The sequence below is a fragment of the Columba livia genome, chromosome 12 (genome assembly GCF_036013475.1).
Source record: "Columba livia isolate bColLiv1 breed racing homer chromosome 12, bColLiv1.pat.W.v2, whole genome shotgun sequence".
Lineage (NCBI taxonomy): Eukaryota > Metazoa > Chordata > Aves > Columbiformes > Columbidae > Columba > Columba livia.
The window spans coordinates 10,042,156-10,061,631 of NC_088613.1; the positions used below are offsets into that span (position 1 = coordinate 10,042,156).

General features: G+C 41.1%; 2 protein-coding genes and 1 long non-coding RNA gene across 9 annotated transcripts in view; 2 read left to right on the forward strand and 1 right to left on the reverse strand.

Moving 5' to 3' along the window:
- The window catches only part of NRK (Nik related kinase), a 101,939-nt gene extending 90,010 nt beyond the window's left edge, over positions 1–11,929 (forward strand). For all 3 annotated transcript variants that reach the window (XM_065077820.1, XM_065077822.1, XM_065077821.1), the window contains 2 exons: positions 7,011–7,150; positions 8,015–11,929. In XM_065077820.1, the coding sequence (XP_064933892.1) occupies positions 7,011–7,150; positions 8,015–8,098 (224 nt within the window). In that variant the 3' untranslated portion in view covers positions 8,099–11,929. The remainder of the gene's footprint in view (positions 1–7,010; positions 7,151–8,014) is intronic.
- On the reverse strand, positions 1–18,270 carry LOC110357437 (uncharacterized). Of its 5 annotated transcripts, XR_010475678.1 has the most exons (5): positions 18,061–18,227; positions 12,848–12,941; positions 7,016–7,067; positions 5,310–5,442; positions 1–4,569 (listed from the first exon to the last, which is right to left on the reverse strand). It is a non-coding gene; the product is annotated as an uncharacterized LOC110357437 (long non-coding RNA). The 5 variants fall into 5 exon arrangements; XR_010475677.1 differs by having other exon boundaries at positions 1–5,442; positions 12,848–12,938; positions 18,061–18,270; XR_010475675.1 differs by having other exon boundaries at positions 1–5,442.
- The window catches only part of RADX (RPA1 related single stranded DNA binding protein, X-linked), a 24,915-nt gene continuing 23,335 nt past the window's right edge, over positions 17,897–19,476 (forward strand). The window contains exon 1 of the mRNA XM_065077823.1: positions 17,897–18,587. Coding sequence (XP_064933895.1) covers positions 18,047–18,587 — 541 coding nt within the window. The 5' untranslated portion in view covers positions 17,897–18,046. The remainder of the gene's footprint in view (positions 18,588–19,476) is intronic.

Consider the following 19,476-nt stretch of genomic DNA (forward strand, 5'->3'; position numbering starts at 1 on the left):
TAAAGAGTAAACAGATTTATGTAAGTTTGTGTTAAGACAGCCAACGATTACAGTAGGGTCTTCACGTTTGGATCACTGAGGTTGTATTCTTGTCATGCTGTTTATTCATCGTACCTTGACAATACAGCCAAACTTCAGAGGATGCAGCTTACCACCAGTCTTCAGAGAGAGAATGATGTGAATTAGAGGGGAAACAAGGTGTTCTTGTTTTCTACTTTGTTTGTAGTCCATAACATTTTAGGTAAAAATTCACAACTGTAAAGAAGTCAGTTAATGAGTAGGTCTGTTACTGCTGTCAAATGACCCCTTAATTTTATTGTTTTAAATTCAAAGTGTTGCCAGTCCAGGGTATTTCTTAAAGATTTGCAATCTCTTTGTGTTTGCAGTTGGCTTTGTAGGAGGAGATTCTAATTGTAGCCAGGACAGCTGTTTGTTTCACCTTCCCCAGAGGGCTTCAAGTTTAACAGTGTGGGGAAAACCAAGAACAACACAGACAGATTTTTTTGTTGTTGTTGTTTTATTATTTGTTGCTTTTAATTTCTTGTCTGGCTGACTCCTGTTCTGCATCTTAAAACATACCAACAAACAAGAAAAGCCCAAAACACTTAGATTGTGCAAAAGCATATTATTAGCTTGGCAGAAACTGCATACCACTGTGAAGAACCCAGGATGTTCACCTTTCTCGTTTCACTTCTAGTTGGGTATTTTTAGGAAAAGACCATTAAAATCACTAGAATAGCACCCTTAAGTAAATGCCAGATTTGACATTTGTAGAGGGTTTTGAAAAGTACTGAGGGCAAGTCCACCTCTGGCACACAAATTGCGACAGGAGAACTTATTTTTTGCACTGTTTCAATAAAATTCAGCAACTGCTTCACTTTCAAAAAACAGGTATAAGGTCATTAACCATATAGTGTTCGCTTCTCATCAATAAGTAGCCCTAACTCCAATTTTCAGCCCATATTCAGAGCTACAGGGCATAATTAAAATATATCAAGTCAATTCTCCATTTTTCATAGGAATATCTAATGGTCTTTGATATGTTGAAGTTGCTCATCCCTTCTGAGTTAACATTAGAAATACCAAAAGAAATAATCCATAATCAAAAGGCAATTACTCTACCAGGGTAGGAAAAGCTCTAACAAGAAGTATTGAACGTAAGTAGAAGCTGCACTGACGAATACGATCTGAAAGAGACAGAAATTTTCAGGAAAGCGTGTTGTTGTGGGACGTGCTTCCTTATGCTAGTACAGTTCAGTGGCAAGCTTCGGAACATGAACACTGCCTTCAAACTGCCATCTCTTATCCACCTTATAGTGTGCGTACATGATATGTAATTTTCCTAAACTTTTAACCTCTCCTTTGTTTTTCCCACATGTTAGAACTCCTTTTTCCTGCCTTGGGAATTAAAAAGTCAGCTGCATTTATATGTGTCTTGCCAGAGATTAACCCTAATCTCATGTTTAATACTTTTGAAAACATGGATGTTATTTGCAACTATTACAGGCTTTTCTAGTTGTAAGTGTTCTTACTATATACGATCTCCTGAAGAGTCACGGTTAGTAGATAGATGGTGTGTTTCAAAGCTGCATGATATATAAGGAACAAAGGCACAAAGGCTTTCTTACATCCAGCTTTAGAAAGGGGGGGATGTTGTAAGAAGGGTCATGTAGATCTGTGACTCCTGCTTGGAAATTTGCAGTTTGTGTCACCAGGCGCTGATGGCTCTCAAAGCTTTTTTCCCTGAATCTAGCCAGAGGCTGCAGGAGTCCCTCACAAAGGGAGCAGAGAGATCTGAAGCCTAAGCCTGCCTTTCTAATGTTTCAGAAAGCACTGAATCATCAAGCCCGCAGATAGGAGAGATAGGTTTATAAAGCATTCCTGTAGCCTGGAAATCACACTGCCTTCACTTCAGTAAAAATTTCCTTGTGTGTGCCCAGCTGGCATTGAAGTGAATAAAGCTTCAGCACTTTGGAATATGAGATCCTTTGTGCCAGGTAATTAGTCTAATTTAAAACATCCTTCAGTATACATCTGGCTAGGCATTCTCAATTTCTCAAGGCTGATTACATCTTAATAGAAACAATGCCATTTGGACACTCGCCTTTCCACATGTTCGTGCAGCTATTTCTCCTCTTCTTCAGCACACCTCTGTGATAATCATTTGCATGGAAAGCTATCAGTACGAAATTGCCTAAGCATTTTTGTCACAGTATTTTAGGGCAGTTAAATAGGAAGAGGATAAAGAAGCTACTTCTGAGGGTGGCATCCTGTCTGGTCAGTTTTACTGTATAGAAGCTAGGAGTTTTGTCTATGTGAATAGTTTAGATTTTCTCTGTAGTCAGTCTAGAGGAATGGGAACCACCAGCTGGGAAGGTGATGCCCGTCCAGGAACAGGTCGCTGGGATGGGTGTAATGAAGCACCCTGCTGAGGAAGCAGTGGGCTGCATGAGATGTTGTGGAGGGTGAGGTTAGGAGAGCTGAGTGAACAGCCAGCTCTTTGTACCATTTCTTCCAGTGCTCAGAAAGCAAGTGTGCAGGTTCTCTTTGGAGGGAAAACGTCTGTATCCATCCATCCATCCATCCATCCATCCCTTTCATTGTTTATACTTCTGCAGGTTCCAGAATGAAGAGACACATCCTCCAAACAGCCCCTCTCAGTTGTCATTTGAAAATTTTCCAATATGTGAGCTTGAGAACCCTTGTGTTGCTGCTGCAGCACTTCTGCTATCTCAGAAATTGATTTCTTTGGCACAGAAACTGTCAATCTTTGATGTGGTACAAGATTCATTTGGCTTCTGATTGGAATCATATTTCCGTTAAAAACAAATTAACCCAACCTATAACTCAACACACAAGTCAAACTTTAAACAAAGAGCTCTGTTAACTATTATTTTAATAATTGTTTCCCACTAGCTCCTTTTAATTTTCTTGATCCTTTGAAATGCTTGGCTCCAGATGAAAACATTAGCTGTTATGAGAGAAGTGCGAATAACTGTCTTACATGCATGGCCCAACTTAGGGGGAACTTGAAAGTTTCATAAAAGATCCCATTTTTGTGGAATTCCCTGACTTCAGGTGGTCTGAAATGGGTCCATATGAGCTTATCTCAAAGTTTTCACTCTGTGTTTCAGAAATAGAAGGGTCTTGTGTTAACCTCAGGGTGCCCTCTAGCCATCCTTTGCTCGTTTCTTAATGTCTTTAAACAATTATTTTGAAACAAAATTTTTGTACTTGGTGAGAATATCTTGACTACCAAAAAAAATTAGTTTGTATTATAATTGATGGATTTAGGGCACAGAGCCTAAAAATAGCTTACCCTCACAGTCTAAGTTCAAACCTCTGTGACTGATCCATTAATAAGAAATTGGAGAGAGGAAACTCAAATCCCATGGGAAATTAAAATTGTGGAAGTACTCATATCTAAGTTTAATCTGAAAGATATTTCACATACGTAGGGCTAAATACAAATATAGCTGCAATATTTTCTCTCTATAAAACAGGATTAAAAAAGGGGTTTAAGAAACATCAAGTTAATAAGATTTGGGAGCACTTTTGCCCTATTGTGTGAGTAATGAATTATTTACAGTATGTAGTCTTAGAGAGCTGGCACAAAACTGATATTCCCAGAGTAGAGAACCAATAAAAGTCCTTATTTCCTTTGCTGTGTGCAAAAAGCGAAGGAAATAGAAATGAAGTTAAAAGGATGTTATGTAGAGAAACAAACAGCATTACCAAAAAGTGGGTGAATTACTTCCTCAGTGCTCTGTGAACATGCCTACCAGTTCTTCAAACAGTTGCTGTCTGGCTCATGCACAGAAAATGCCTGTTTGTGCCTGAATCGTTCCTGTTGGTCAGATCTCCTGCGCTCTTTTTCCCCAAGAAACAGCAAAAAGCGTTCAGAGAAGCAAACTGTCACCCCAAATACGTTTCCAGCTTATCAGTTCTACTGGAATAATTACAAAGGAGTGAGCAGCAACTGGGAGCAGAGATGCAGAGACACATACAAGTTACATTCCTAGCTTGCCTGGGGTGGTTAGGGAACCCTGTGGGACAGCCCTTTGTCCAGTGCAATCTAACCAAAACATACAGCAGAAAAACACCTGCTTTCCATGGTCAATTTCTTAATTTGTCCACTTGTGAATTTATCCAGCTTTAGAGGCTTATTTACCTTCTTGATTTTGACGCTCTAGCCTTTCTCATTTAGTAAAAGTTTTCCACAGCTGTGTCTGGAGGAAGGAAAATACCCACTTTTATCCAGGTAATAAAAATAATAGCAGTAAAACTATTAAACAGAATTGCACAAGATAAGTTATTGATTCATTTCTCAATTTTCCTACCCAGAATTGCTTAACTTCGGCAGCAGTTAATTCTTTTAATTCCTATTCAGTTTGTTTACTTGTAACTTCTTGATTTATCTGGAACCGGTTGCCAGGGGGATTTTTGCAGGCTCCATCCTTAGAGGTCTTCAAGGTCAGGTTAGACAAACAACTGTCAGCAGTGATACTGATGTGGCACAGAGGTATGGATGGAAGAGAAGGTGCATTAAGGTCCTTTCCTGCCCTATTTCTGTAATAGTAATCAGAACAGCCCAATTTGATATTTTGCTAAAAGCTGGCCTGATTCTGCTCTCATGCAGAGGTCATTTGGGAATAACCACTTAGTGCAGTGAGCCAAATTCAATACTTGAGATCAGAAAAGGGATTTTTTGAAGGGGAAGAGTTTAAAAAAGAAAAGCAAGGTTAAGAAGGGAAGTGAGATTGTAGCAGTACCTGGGTTTTGTGGTACCAAGTGCATTTGTGTCATTCACACTGAGTATATCCTGGTCTGAGACTGAGATCATTGGCTCAGTCAGGGATGCTTTACAGAACTTCACTGATCCAATATGGCTCAGTAATTTCTTTCACTTTTCCGGTCTCCCCCAACATCTCCCCTTGAAGCAGTTACTTCCCCGAATGGGGACTCTGCTCAACTTAATGTTAATACACACTGTAAACAGGAACTACCAAGTCTTGCCCCACATTTAGAGCATTGCTAGTGCTTTCATGATGTTACAAAACTGATTTTGGTCTCGCTTTCCTATACTAAGTTTATGGCATGTATTCTTTGATGTCCCAGGGAGCAGTGCTGCTGTAAATGGTATAACAAAAACCACACAGCTCATGCACAACTTTAGGTCTTTTAAAATACGCAGTAATCTGGGTGAGGCAGGGGGAGGTTATTGTGGTGTCAGTTGTTACAAAAAATAGAAAATGTCTGAGTATCGTATCATTTTCATCTTCATCACTTTATGCATGGTCTGGTCCTACCTTTTTAGACACCAACTGCACATTGTGTGGGTGCTGCCCTGGTGCTCATCACGCTGCTGCAGGGATTCAGAAATGTTAATGACAGTCTTCTTCACAGCCTACAGCAACAGTGCCCTACTGTAAAGCCTAGGAACTGAAGCATAAACAAGAGACTAGAAAGAATATTGATTTCAGGTGTTCGATTCTTTGAAAATACCCCTCCCCACCTTCTCCCACTTATCCTCGGTTGCTTACTGCCCTTTTGCTTTTCAAACAGGATGGTTTCTTCCTCTTTCTACATGACTGCGATACTGGGAAAGAATTTTCTTGGTCTCAGCTCTAGTGGCAGGGAAGCCTTCAGCGTGCACAAACAACAACTGAAAAGAAAGTCTGCTAAACAGATTTAGGGGAAAATCATACACTTTGAGGAAACTAGGATCCCAGCATTGTAGCAAAACCACATATGGTTCCAATGAAGTATAATTTTCATACACCTCTTCTGACAAGAATTATAAAGCGAGGATTCCAAGTTAATATTAAATCAACAGCTGCTAGAAGAAGGACATACAGTCAATCAGGCATATTGCCTTTACTTTCTGCTGTCATTCTAAAGTAGGATCGCAGGCTGTTGCTTCCTATATCAGTTTGTACTGAAAGTTTGATTTTTAGACAAAAATCTAAATCAACATGAAAGGTTTTAAGGAACAGACTTGCTAATAATGTAGGGCAGGCAAGCACTGTCCACTGAAGCTAAAAACCAGTCAAATGCACACATTCCCTCTAGATAATTTCAGAGCACCAGAATTCTCAGACTAATAACAGTTCATAGCTTAGCAAGAACAATTTTTGAGCATTGACTGTCAATAGAGCATAACTAATGTGTTTTTACCTTGGAAGCCCATAGATGCACTAATCAGAGGGCTTTCACTGAAACTGTGCCTCATTTGAAATGTGTGGTGTTAACTCCTTCATGACTATTCCAATTTCTCATCTAATTGCCAAATTTAAAGGGAGACACATAGTAAGCTTCCACAGAGCTGGAGTATCTTATTTTGGTTTTCGAGATATTGAATGTAACCAGTGACAGGAAGACAATAGTTAAGGACACCAAAGTAATTATGCTAGAATCTCAGATTCAAAAGTATTTAGGTTTCCAACTAAGCTGAGCTCCGTAGTAAATACAAACCAAACTTCCTAATAGGAAGGTATAGAGAACACAAAGTCAAGGCTTTTCTTGGACATGTAGAATGAAAAGATGAGAGGCAAAATGGGCACAAGTTGCACCAAGAGAAATTCCAATTAGGTATTGGGAAGAAATTTTTAACCTTGAAAGCAGTGATTCATTGCAGCAGAGGCTCAGAGAGGTTGTGAAATGTCCATCAAAACATGTCTGGACAAGGTCCTGAATAATCTTATCTAATCTGGCCCTGCTTTGGGGTGAGGGTTAAACAAGAGGCCCTTCAGAGACTTCCTCCAAACTTTCATGATTCTAAAATCACAAAATACATAAGTAGCATGCCTTTGGGTCTAGAATACAAAGTAAGTCTCAGAGTAGAAACTGAAATACAGTTACTGTTCTCAAGGCTATGTAAATTAAAATACAAATAATTCAGAATATATTGTTATTAAAGAGAAATGCTTCAGATCCATATTGACATAAATGAAGTAAAAATCAGTTTTTCAGCTGTTAAACTATCTCTTTTTTTTTTTTTTTTTCCCCAGCTTACCTTCAATCTAATCAGGTCATGGGCTGGGGAGAGAAGGCGATTGAACTACGCTCTGTGGAAACAGGAAATCTGGAAGGAGTATTTATGCACAAGAAAGCACAGAAGCTAAAATTTCTATGTGAAAGAAATGACAAGGTATGGAGATGATTACAGTGTGGTGATTTATCAAAAATGAGTGATGGCTGACTGTGACACTAAGACCATTTAATTTTTGTAACTTTCTTTTTACATTGGTTATTTCTTACCTTAGTATAATTTCCCCATTCAAAGCAAATGTAGTCACTGACCCCACAAAGCACACACTGTGCATATTCCACACTTTCACACGACCCTACTTTAGCCAGCTCTGTTATAACTCCTGTTGCACCCAGCCTTATCTGATATCTGAAGTGATAACAGACACTGCTAACTGGCCAGACTCCAGCAAAACAGGTGTACTGGGGAGTGCTGGTGAGCCAGCCTTGATAATGCCCAATTACAGGACTGCCTCTCCTTGGCTACCCAAATTACAGCCAATTGCGAGCAGCCATCATGAAAAACAAAACAAAAAACAAACAAAACCAACAAAACCACACACACAAAAAACACCAGTGCTCTAATATTTGAGATAGTGCAGACACTAAAGTATGGATAATCAAGTATGATTGCTGCATTTAGCAGTGCTTGATACATTTTCTGTGAAACTTGCTTAGCCCCACTGACATGTTTAGAAAACTGGGGCTCCAAAACTGTTTAGATTAATTAATTAATTATTTTTAAATGTTCTCTTGTGTCTTTCTGAATAGAAGAGGTACATCAAAATATACCCAGTTGTACTCACAAGCATAGTTTCACTTCTAAAAGTTTCTTATGGGATTAAAATTGAACTGTGAGATATATATACGTGTATCTCCTTGTGTTTGGGACTGTGGCATTTTCTCACATTTCACATATGGGTAAAAATATTCTCATAAATGTAGACTGACAGCATATCTTCTCTTTTTTTTTCTCTCTTTCAAGGTGTTCTTTGCATCTGTACAGTCAGGAGGCAGCAGTCAAATATATTTTATGACTCTTGGTCAAAATGTACTATTCAACTGGTAAATCACTTCAAAATGAAGGATGCTTTGAAATTCCCTGTAGGTAGCAGTGTAAAATGCTTGGAAGTAATATACGCAAATTTGCACTTTTTACCTACAAAGATTTTGCCATTATTAACTTATCAAAATTCATATTCTTTCAGTTGGGAAAGAATTCCATTTTCCTGTCAAAGTATTGCAAACCTTGTTTGTCTTGTAAAATGTGTTGCAAACCAAGATTGTATTCACAGTGCCAGGAGAGAACAACTTTAATGAAGAATGTAGCCAGTTGAAGAGGTTCCTGTACTCTGAAACGTGTACAGTTTCATTTTCACAGATGATGTAATGTTGTTATCTTGAACTGAAGCCTTTCTCTTTTTGGACAGCAACATCTCTAAGTAGATATATAAACACAAACAAGTTGTGTGCCAAACTGGCATCTACTTTATTTTGAACTGGGTTTTGGCTTGTTTTGCATTTTAAGCAAGCTGTCACCGTTTTACCAAGACTCAGTTGCCCAAGTCTTATAACAGGTGAAAGAGCAAGTGTTCCTGATGGGGCCTAACGCAGATGGGGATGCTCGAGGGATCAGCTGTATCCTGTGCTAGGTAGACAGGTGCATTTCACTGCAGAGCTGTAAAAGCAGCTACTTCTAGACACGTGCCCCATCCGGTAGATGTTACAAAATGCAGGGGACAGACTTCATGTTTCTCTCAGGGCTGGATGCCTGAGCCCGTCGACACAGTTACTGTAGAATGTATTTGTAAAAATAGTTCAAATAGTAGTTTGTCAAAATCATATGTGCATAAAGCCTTGTGGACCTGAACCTGTAACTTTCGTTCAAACATGGGACCTGCACTCATATGAGTTGATTTAAAGGCACTACCCATGTATATAAGGGCACAGGACCAGGCACCATCTTTTCTTCCCTTCTTGCTCTTTCAGCAGCAAGTCTTTCATGTATTTCTGTGTAAATATATTCTTTCCACAATGGATGTTAAGATTAACAAATGTATTCTTAATATAGTTATGAAAATATCCAAAGAGTTAATCTATTATAAATAGAAAATATAAATAATTTCAGGTGCTTTCTATGCTAATTACATCTAAACAAAGCTGCATCCACTAGTGTTATTGGTGCCAGTGTTTCTGCATAAACTCTGTTCTCAGGGGCTTTGTAACTTGGCCATAAAACTATACAGATATTATATATATACATATATATATACTATATATCATATACTATGATTAAATGGTATGGTTTAATGCAATCCTCATTTAGGTGATTTTTGGATGTGCTTTGAAAATGGAAAGCATCAAAGGTAATACAAAAGAGCTCATTCCAGACATGATACAGTATGGATGACACTGTAGGTGAAAGTGAAATTGCTAGCTACAGTGTTTGAAAATAGATTATTTTTTTTTTTTACTTGAAATATGTGATACTGAAAGGTGCAGGGAAAGTGCATTGGAATATCTGGTCGTCTACCTCAAGGATGTTCATTCAAAATTGATGAAGAAGGCGAGAAAGAAAGTTGTTAAAACTGGTAGCTGTTTTGTATAGTGTGTCAGGTCAAGTTAGTGTTAGCAGTCATGCTGTGACTGACAGGTGCTGTGATTGCAACCATCAGCCCCAGAACTGGCGTCCTTGTATATGTCAGCAGAGAATCAAATTAGGGGCTAATCATCCTTTGCCCCCTTTCCTGTGCTGGCACCTCAACAGCTGTTGCTGCCTGTGCTCTTTGGCTATGTGGAGGACTGCACTTTCCAAAGTTATTAGTCTAGCACTTTTCACAAGCACTAGTGTATCTCAAAATGTATAGGTTTTTTATGAAGTATTTTCCCTTTAAATGTTTTAACTTGCAGAAAAATAAGCCTAAGGCCACACAAAAAAATATGTGCAGCTAAATATTCAAAGTGGTTCTTAATGTACTCAAGTAATCAGTTTGGATGCAGGCTTGAAATTTGAATGCTACACTGTGCTCAGACAGAGCTGTGTGAAAACAGGATGTCCCTGTCTATTAGTAGTAATGATCCTACCTGTTGCCAATGCTAGGTCTGGGACAAATGAGCAAAACGTGGCTTGGCTGCCATGCTACTCAAAACTGGACTTTTTTGTATCCACAAAACAAACAAACAAACAAAACTAAAAACAAACTCAAAAAAAATAACAAGAATAAACAATGAAGATGTGACTAAAACCAAAACAACAAAAAAAAAAGCCACACACACAACTAAACCAACCCAAGCCTGTAACACCTGTAACAGAAACAGAGATGAAAGTTACAATTACAGGCATAAAATAATTTGCAGACAATCAGAAATACAACTTAATTGCTTTCAACTTAAAAGTCTAAGAGTGAGAAGGAAGAACAGCTTTCATTTTGTACCCAGTAGGTATGCAAAACTTTCTTGCAAAACTGCTAATGCTATAAACAATCAGTGATCCAGGCTGCACTATATTATTTTCTAAAGTGTGCTTATCATAGCAGCTTCTGCATTACAAGGGATGCATGTGAATTTTTTCCCTCTCCTATTATGGTGTCAACAGATAGGAGGAAGATTTTTTTTCTTGATGCTGGGCACTAGTTAAATAGAATTTAGCAGAGAACAGTGGGAATTTAGAACAACTGATATCAACAGAATAAAGAAGCAAATGTGATCAAACTTGTTTAATATTATTTTAACAGAAAAGCTTGATAGTAAGTTGACACGCTGTAAAGATGTTAAGCTCCATACCAAGAGTGGGGGGGGAAAGATCAAGAGAGCAAATGTGCACTATTACATTGATATTTTAATTTTTCATTCTTTTTTCTTCTATTAGCTCTCATTTCTCTCCATCTATGTCAAGGCAGGGGGTTAGATTTTTCATCTGTCACTTTGCACAAAACTATTGGAATTATTTGGGTTACATCCATGTGTAAACATGGAAAGAATGAAGTCTATAGAGGTGAATGCTTTGAAAGGGTTTAGAAGTGGTATTGCAAATAGCAATAGCAACTAGATGCAACAAGGAGAAGACTGTGGCATATTTTTTTTTATTAAGAGAAAATCAGAACAGTTGAAAATTAGAAAGAGCCTAGAGATGTTGAGAAGAGTAATAGAGGAGAGTGGAAGTGACTGAAGAGGTGGGGAAAGCTGAAGAAAATAAACAGGAGTAGCCAAAGGGGAGTGAGTGGATGTCTGGAACAGTGTATTGCTGTAGGAAGAATTAAAAAAAGGAGTTAAGGGATGTTAAGGAAAAGGAAGTAACCAAAGAAATGAAAAGTTATCGGGAGTGACCAGGTGGTCTGAACACTGAATGAGTGTTCTGAAAAACTGTTCAGCTCAAAGCAAAAGTTCAAAGGCAGGAAGGAAAAAAAAATTCCAGAGACACAAGTTTATCCTGACATAAATTTAACTATGCAAAATGTGTATCAGATATGTAGTTTCATTTTGTGAGGCGTTCCTCTAGCTGTACCCTTTCACTAACTTTTAAAATCAAGGAGTAAACCGATTAACAATGTATTTTTCTAGTGATGTCACTTTGATGTGAACAAATGCTACAGGGGCAGAAGGGCAGAATGTTAAGAATCCCTGTCAGTAATCCTTTGGTACATGCAGTATCCTAATGGCAGGTGGTGCTCTTAATCTTATATTTGCCAAACAAGATTGTGCTAATAACTGCAGCAAGGTAGTACTGGATGTGCCTGCTTTCATTTTAGGAACAGTGAACTCTATTCTAGAGCCTGAACCTTGACACATGACTTTAAAACCTGGGAATGATACAAGCCTATGTGCTGTGCGTTATGTATTGTTCCCTAATGTTGAAATTGTACAACTGAAACAGTAATAAAAAAAATACTCTGAAAATCAACACTGTATTGTGCTTGTAAAATTCTGTTCTATTTACATAAACTACTGTAAAAATGATTAAAAGTTTTGTTATTGTTTTCCAAATCCAGTCAGGGTCCCTAGGGGAACATCTACATCTGCCTATAGAGACAAATTAATCTATTTTCTCGCAGTGGATAAAGATGTTGAGGTGACAGTGTGAGATTTCAGCCTAGACAGAGTGGCAGTAAGGGTGACAGCCAGCGCTGTGCTGTCTGTGCTCTAATGAGCTTTCCAAGTGAGTTTCTGTGCTGCCGCCTTTCTCTTTACAGAAATACCCAGTGGGATGAGGGCAGCAGAACTAAAGTGAAATGACAGCTTGCAGTCACTGACACTGCAAGATCTGGCTTTTATGCATGTGTATCAGCCTGAACACCAGGTTACCCCAGTTCACTTCTTCTCAGGTATGCTCATGCAGTCTTTGTTGCTGCATATAAAATGTATTGCTATACATGATGGGAAGTGTGATAGCATGTTGTAGCTGCATGGCCTAAGAACAAGAATTAGGAGATTGACCATTTATGTCAGTTTTTGGAGTTGGAAAGGGTGAGGGCATGAGGCAAGATTTACCTTAATTTTCTAAAATGAAAAATACCTTTCATCAATGTTATATGTCTCTCAAGCTAGCAGAGCATGCTGTTTCCAGCATTTGATATATGGATTGGAATCTGTATCATAAACTTAAAGATATCGTGGCTGCTTGATTGGTTATATAGCTTAATTTTTCCAGTCATTATTGTTCTTTCCACCAAAAGTTACTTCTGAAGTTCAGTAATACAGTACACCTGGAAACTTCAAATGAGTTTCACTCCTCAGCACAAGAGGAAATACATCAGGCTTCACTTCCAGTACAATTCCATCTGTTGGACAGGAGACTTTTCTCTCCTTTTTATTTGCTTACCTCCTTTAAAATCAGGAATAATTGTAGTAAGTAGAGAAAAGCAAGAATTCTGGCTTCCTTCTTTAACTGTGATTCACTTCTGCATCGATGACTGCTATGAAAAAAAAAAAAAGTACATTGATTCATATATGTATGATTAGTGGATTGGGAGAGGTAATTAATGTTGTGGAAAAATCTTATCAAGAAATAATAATTATTGTTTTCTAGAACCAGCACGAAAAATCTTGTACACAGCCCCATATATGTAAAAAGGACTGCAGGTGAGGATCCAAGGGTTTGCCCTTTTGAGGTGATCCTTTATTGTTTTCTGCCTGTAGATGTGTGTTACCTTGCCAAAGGTTAGCAACATGAGTGAGAAGTGCTGATCTTCTCAAGACCCCATTCTTCCCTTCCTTCTAATATTGTCAGGTTCTTCAGAGAGGGCTATAATTTCCATCTTCTGTATCAACTATTACCAGTTCACTTCCACCCCTCTTCCCCACCGCCCTTGACTTTAGCCAAGATGGTTCTACAGTTTCCAGGAAAGATGCTAGGGACAGTATTCGCCTTGTCCATGTTTGTTTTTCCAAAACAAAACAAACTCGTATCACAAAACAACAGACAGATAAGCAAACTGGCAGGCTTTTCTACTAAAAAAAAAAATCAGGAACCAGGACTTGAGAAAATGGTCAATAAACTGGTCTTTGTACCTTTTACCATTGCTGTGAAAAGTGAAGCTCATTTGCCATCTCCATTAAGACTTCTCCATTTTTGGCTGAGTTAAAAATGTATGGTCACAAGCACCCAATATAACCTCTTACAAAAGCCTATCTCCCAGGCTCCTAGCAGGCATGCTGCTTCAGCCTGAATGGCCAGGTCATAAAACGTTTCTATGCAGTTGTAGTTCTGAGCACAGACTACACAGCCCAGCCAAAAAAAAAAGTACTTAAGGTGATGAGAGAAAGGAAACGCCAGCTGTTGAAATCTGAACAAGTAACACCTGATAGAAGTCTGCAGGCAAAGTAGAACTGGACAAAATGCCCAGAGATGAGAGCAAATAAAGGCAATTCTTAATCTAACCTGTAATTACTAGGCTTTGGGGTTGATCTACCCTGTCTAGACTGATACTAAAATGTTATTTGTATTTTTACCCAACACACACACTAAGCTTTACTGCTATGGCAAGTGCTATAAGTAATGTCAGAGGAAGTGTTGTATGGGCTAGAACCTAAAATCTCCTCCCTCAGCCCTCACTCCTTGGCATTGATTGACATGCAGGCAGCACACCCATTTGATCAGTGGTGTGCCAGCAATCAAGAGGAGCCATCCTACCCTTAAATATAGGAATATTCTGTGGCAAATACTGACTAAACAAAAATCAAACTGGGCCCAATTATGGCACTTGTTTATGAGACTACTAAACAAAATTCAACTTATTTACAACAAAATAAAATTAGCCTTTCTCTGATCATCCTTGCTCATGATTCTCTCCTGCTCCCCATCCTGAGTTTTTCAATTAAAATACTGTTAAGAAAACAGAAGGTTGCAAATTGCTAGAAACTGTACCCCCTTGGGGACACAGGATCATCCATCCATATACTGATTCATCTGGTACGGCTTCTGGCATACAAGCACATCAAGGAAGAGATGCATACTGGACTCCAGAACAGCTTTCTGACATCACCAGATAAGACCAGGCCCCGACTTGCTCTTTCTTAAGGTAGCAGCCAGCATCACGCTAATACATAATTTACTTAATCCCCTCCTCCTGCACACACACACTTTATTCCAGTCCTGTGTACTTCTAAGACTGCATCTTTTGTTTTATATGTTATGTAAGGTGCTGCACAAAATCAGCATACCAGTGCCAAAAGGCAGTAGTGAGATGGCCACTAAATTTTATCCAACATAAGAAAACAACCATTTATTTAGAATTTGCAAGGTAGACAAAAAAAGCTAGGAAGGGGAGGCCATGAATTAACAGGCACTAAATGAGGAACATATGGAATTCCTCTCTCCCTGGCAGAAACTGCCCCACCTTAAGAATCCTTCCAATTTACTGTGACTCGATAGTAGAATTGCTCTGAAAAAAGTTGTATTACCCATGTTGCACCTATAGGCACAGATGAAACAGTATCTGCCATGGTTCATCATCACCCTGCAATGAACAGTGACAATATCTCACCACCACAAAACACATTTCTGCAAACAAAACAACGCCAGCCCAAAGTGAAAGCACTTGGGGTTTTGCCTCATAAGAGGAAAAAATGAAATATCTTCTTTAATTTATAACTATTTGTCAAACAATAGAGCTAGGCAGCAAGATTTGGCTACACTCACACACACACTGCAAGTTACATAATATATCAAACAAACTGTAAATACCTTTGTGTTTTCTATTGCTATTGGAGCTTAAATGAAATGGCATTTTTAATCTTAGCTTTCTTTTGCATTTAAAAGTACTTTGTTTCATGGTACCACACTGCTGTGGAATGAAATTGATCCTCCAAAAAACATCATAAAAGCTAGCTAGTTCCCTGTTTAGACAGCTGTATTTAAGTTAACTGAAACATGAGCAAACCTGCAGTCTATATAAAATACTTCTTTAGATTCTAAAACCTGCACAATAAATCAAGGTTACACATAACAAATGTGTAAGTGATCTTCCTGCTGAAAGCCCACCACTTTCTTTAACTGCTCTTCAAAGTGCATAGAGCTGATTAAAGGGCAAGAGCATGTCTGCTGGGTAATCACCTCAAATGTTAGTTTAGCATTAGTTAATCACTTCTTGTTATTTTCTAGGTTGATTTAACAAAAGCCTCTAGGAAATAATGGTGAAATGTATTAGAAAAGATTTTCCATTTTTGTCCTCAAAACACTTTGTGTTGAACAACAGTGTTTTACAGTAAGCTTTATGATCTCGCACAATAACTATTTATTTAAAAATCTACAGCATCACCTTTTATTTCTCCAATGTATATTAAATGTAACTTTTAACAGAATGTCATAACGTCTTCCTATTCAGCACAGCCCATTCCTCACTGGCATTGCTATAGAGACTAACTGCTGATTTTCTTAAGGTGTGTTGTACATAAAACCGGAGATCCTTAGCTGCTAATTATGTCTGAGAATTTGAGGCTCTGTATTAATTCACCAGAGGTCGACACTGGTGCTTAGTGTAAAAAATCATATTGTCTTCACTGATATTCTTACACGGTCTGATGGAACAGGCTCAAAGTAACACACTGAGCTCTTTGTTTTCATGACTGATAGGGCCATCTCCTGATGGCTCATCACCATTCATACTGATTCTCAAAGTGTTTCTGAACTTCCTGTTTCTAATACAATCACATCCATCCCACTGGTCAGCTATGGCAGGGAAATCACATCCAGAGAAATGCACAGACACAATCAGTCATTAAACACGCTGTTGACATCCAGTCAGTGATAGAGATATACCGTGAGTCAGTTTCGAAATTGCTATGTTAGCTAGACCTCTGCTGGTGAGAAAGAAGGTAACAGGATCCAGTTCCTAAGAGAGGGATCTGTCATGTATCTGAAACTGCAATGCATACAAATTTATCCAAAATTATAAAGTATTAACTCTACTATCAGTCCATTATTACTCCACAAAAACTATAACTTCATAGTTTTCATGACTGAAACCAGAGTAACTTACAATAATATCAAATCCTGACAATAGATGTACATGTAACCATTACCTCTGATATAAATAAAACACCTTTCTTCTGCAAGTCATATCACAAGCACAGACAAAAGTGGAAAGAAGCTGTGAACAGTATACAGAGTTCCTCATTATACCTACAAATTCGTTTAATAGCTGGAAAAAGTCTACACCACAGCTCTCTAGGTAAGGCTTATGTGTGATGTGAAATCACATCCTGTGCAACCTCAATAAAAAGGTGTTTGAGTCATGTTTGCTTTTTAAATCATAAATATTGTTTGTATCAGTCCACACAACAGATCATGTATTCACTGGGGGGGGGTGGGGAATACACCACATTGAAGTTTTACTCAATACCTTAGCTCCAACACAAACATCAGGAATGACTGATTTAAATTTTCTCCCTAAGGAGTCCTCTGTTACATAAAATCCATAAACTCATAGCATTCCTAGGGCAGTCTAAAGACCAGAAAAGGCTTGGCTTTTATACCCTCTTGCAGTTTTTCAGACTGTTTCAAATGGTTCAAAAAACAGGTTTTCCAGTTTCCCTAAGGCAAATACTCCACAGTGGCAAAGAGAGTAGACCAGGAATACAACCATTCTCAACTGGGAGAACTGCATCTGGCCTCGTGCATGGAACAGCTCTGCCCAAGCTGCAGCCCCACTTTGGTCTTCTGGATCTCCAAAGGCTACCTGATCTGGATGGGATGTTAGGACAGAATTGTCAGGCAATTGTCAGGCACTGGAACAGGCTGCCCAGGGCAGCGGTGGAGTCACCATCCCTGACGGGGTTTAAAAAGCATTTAGATGAGGTTCTTAGGGACATGGGTTAGTGCTAGAGTTAGGTTAAGCTATGGTTGGACTCGATGACTCTGAGGGTCTCTTTCAACCAAAATAAGTTTATCTTGAGGTAGAAACAATAATTTAACTGCGTGCATAATACTCATTAAAACAAAATCAGGAACAGGTGCGGCAAAAGGTCCCTCGGGGGCTGAAGGGAATGAGAAGCCCCCTTGCCGTTCCGGAGACCGGGACACCGGCAGTACAACACGGAGCAGACGCACCAGTGGCCCGGCCCTGCCGTAGCCCCCGGGCTCGCTCTCCAACAACCGAGCAGCGTCAGCCCAGCGCCTCGAAACTCCCGCCTCCCTGCCGCTACCCGGGTATTTCTCACCGGCGGCCCCGCGGCTGCTCCTCCCACCGCTTCCTCCTTCACACGCCCGCCCCCGCCGGGCTCTCCCGGCTGCCACCGCCTTTCTGTCAAGCGTCTTGCGCGCCGCCCCGGCAACGATTCCTCCGGCCCGGCCTTCACCCCTCCCCCTCCGCGACCGTTGGCAGCTTTGAATGGAAAGCGGCGCGCGCGCGCACCAGCTCCGCCCCCGCGCGCGCCATGGCGGCGTCCCGGCTCAGCCTGTGACAGCAGGAGGCCGAGGCCGCGGCCGCCGTCTCCCACCGCCCTCCCCCGCCCCAGCGGCGGCCCGGGCCCCGGCGTTTGCCCCGGACGGCGCGGGGGGAGGGGCCGCGAGGAAGCTGTCATGCAGGACCCTACCCCGGAACGCGGCGCCGAGGAGAGGCGGGGGGCGCCGGCGAGCGGCGGCGGGGTCTCCTGGCTGCAGAGGGTCTTTGAGGAAGTGCGGGGCTCCTCCCAGCTGAGCCTGGCCCCCGCGGAGCCGCCGCCGCTCACGGTGGTGGCGGTGGAGCGGTACCAGGCCCAGGCCCCCGCCGCCCCGCAGTACTGGTACGACGTGACGCTGGCGGACGGCGCGCGGCAGGAGCGCTGCTACCTCGCGCCGCGCCTCAACGGCCTGGTGGAGCGCGCGCACCTGCGCGCCGGCGCGCGCCTGCGCCTCAGGCGCTGCTCGTACCTGTACGACGAGAAGCGGCTCAACTACGGGTTCCTGTGCCTGGAGGAGCTGGAGACGGTGGGGGGCAGCGGACTCACCGCCGCCCCGCCCCGCCGCCGCCCGCCGCCCCTCCGCGGGGAGAAGCAGCACTACCTGCCGCTATGGAACAACGAGGATCCCTACGGAGACGTGTGGGTGGCAGACAAGCCCCAGGCGCAGGTGAACGTCGATGGTAAGCGGACGGGAGGTGGCTGGAAAGGAATGGGATGGAGTATCAGGAGGATGGAGCCAGGCTCTTCTTGGTGACGATCAGTGGTGGGACGAGGAGCAGTGGATACAAACTGGAATACAGGAGGTTCCACTTAAATATGAGAAGAAACTTTTTCTCAGGGTGACAGAACACTGGAACAGGGAGGTTGTGGATTCTCCTCTGGAGACATTCAAACCCACCTGGCCACCTTCCTGTGTAACCTCATCTAAGTGTTCCTGCTCCGTTGGGGGGATTGGGCTGGATGATCTTTCAAGGGCCTTTCCAATCCTTGACACTCTGTGATTCTGGAGGTGGATACTGGCCCAGAGGCAGTCCTAGGGAGGCCTACGCTGCCGAAGCTGTCCAGGGGCGCCCACAGAGGCGAACAGGCACGGCTGGTTGCATTGCTGGTGGAGCTGGGCCAGGCCTGCTCAGGATTGACCCTCTGGTTGTGTTGGGCACCAGTGTGAACATGCCATAAGTATCACAGCTTGCTTGTTTATGTTACTTTGAGAAGAGTTGTACCGGGGGAGATTCAGATTGGATATTGGGAAAAAAAATCTTCACAGAAAGTGCTGACAGGCATTGGAACAGGCTGCCCAGGCCAGTGGTGGAGTCACCATCCCTGGAGGGGTTTATAAGGCGTTTAGACGAGGTTCTCAGGGACATGGGTTAGTGCTAGAGTTAGGTTAGGTCACGGTTCGACTCGATCCCGAGGGTCTCTTCCAGCTGAAATGATGCTATGATTCTATGAGTTTTTAAACTTTATGAGATATTAACTGAAAGTATGTAGCTGTGGTGCTTGCATCCAGTCTTCTGAGGTATCAAAAATGTCTATTCCAGTAGTAGTTTCTCTGTTAGACTGTGGGAC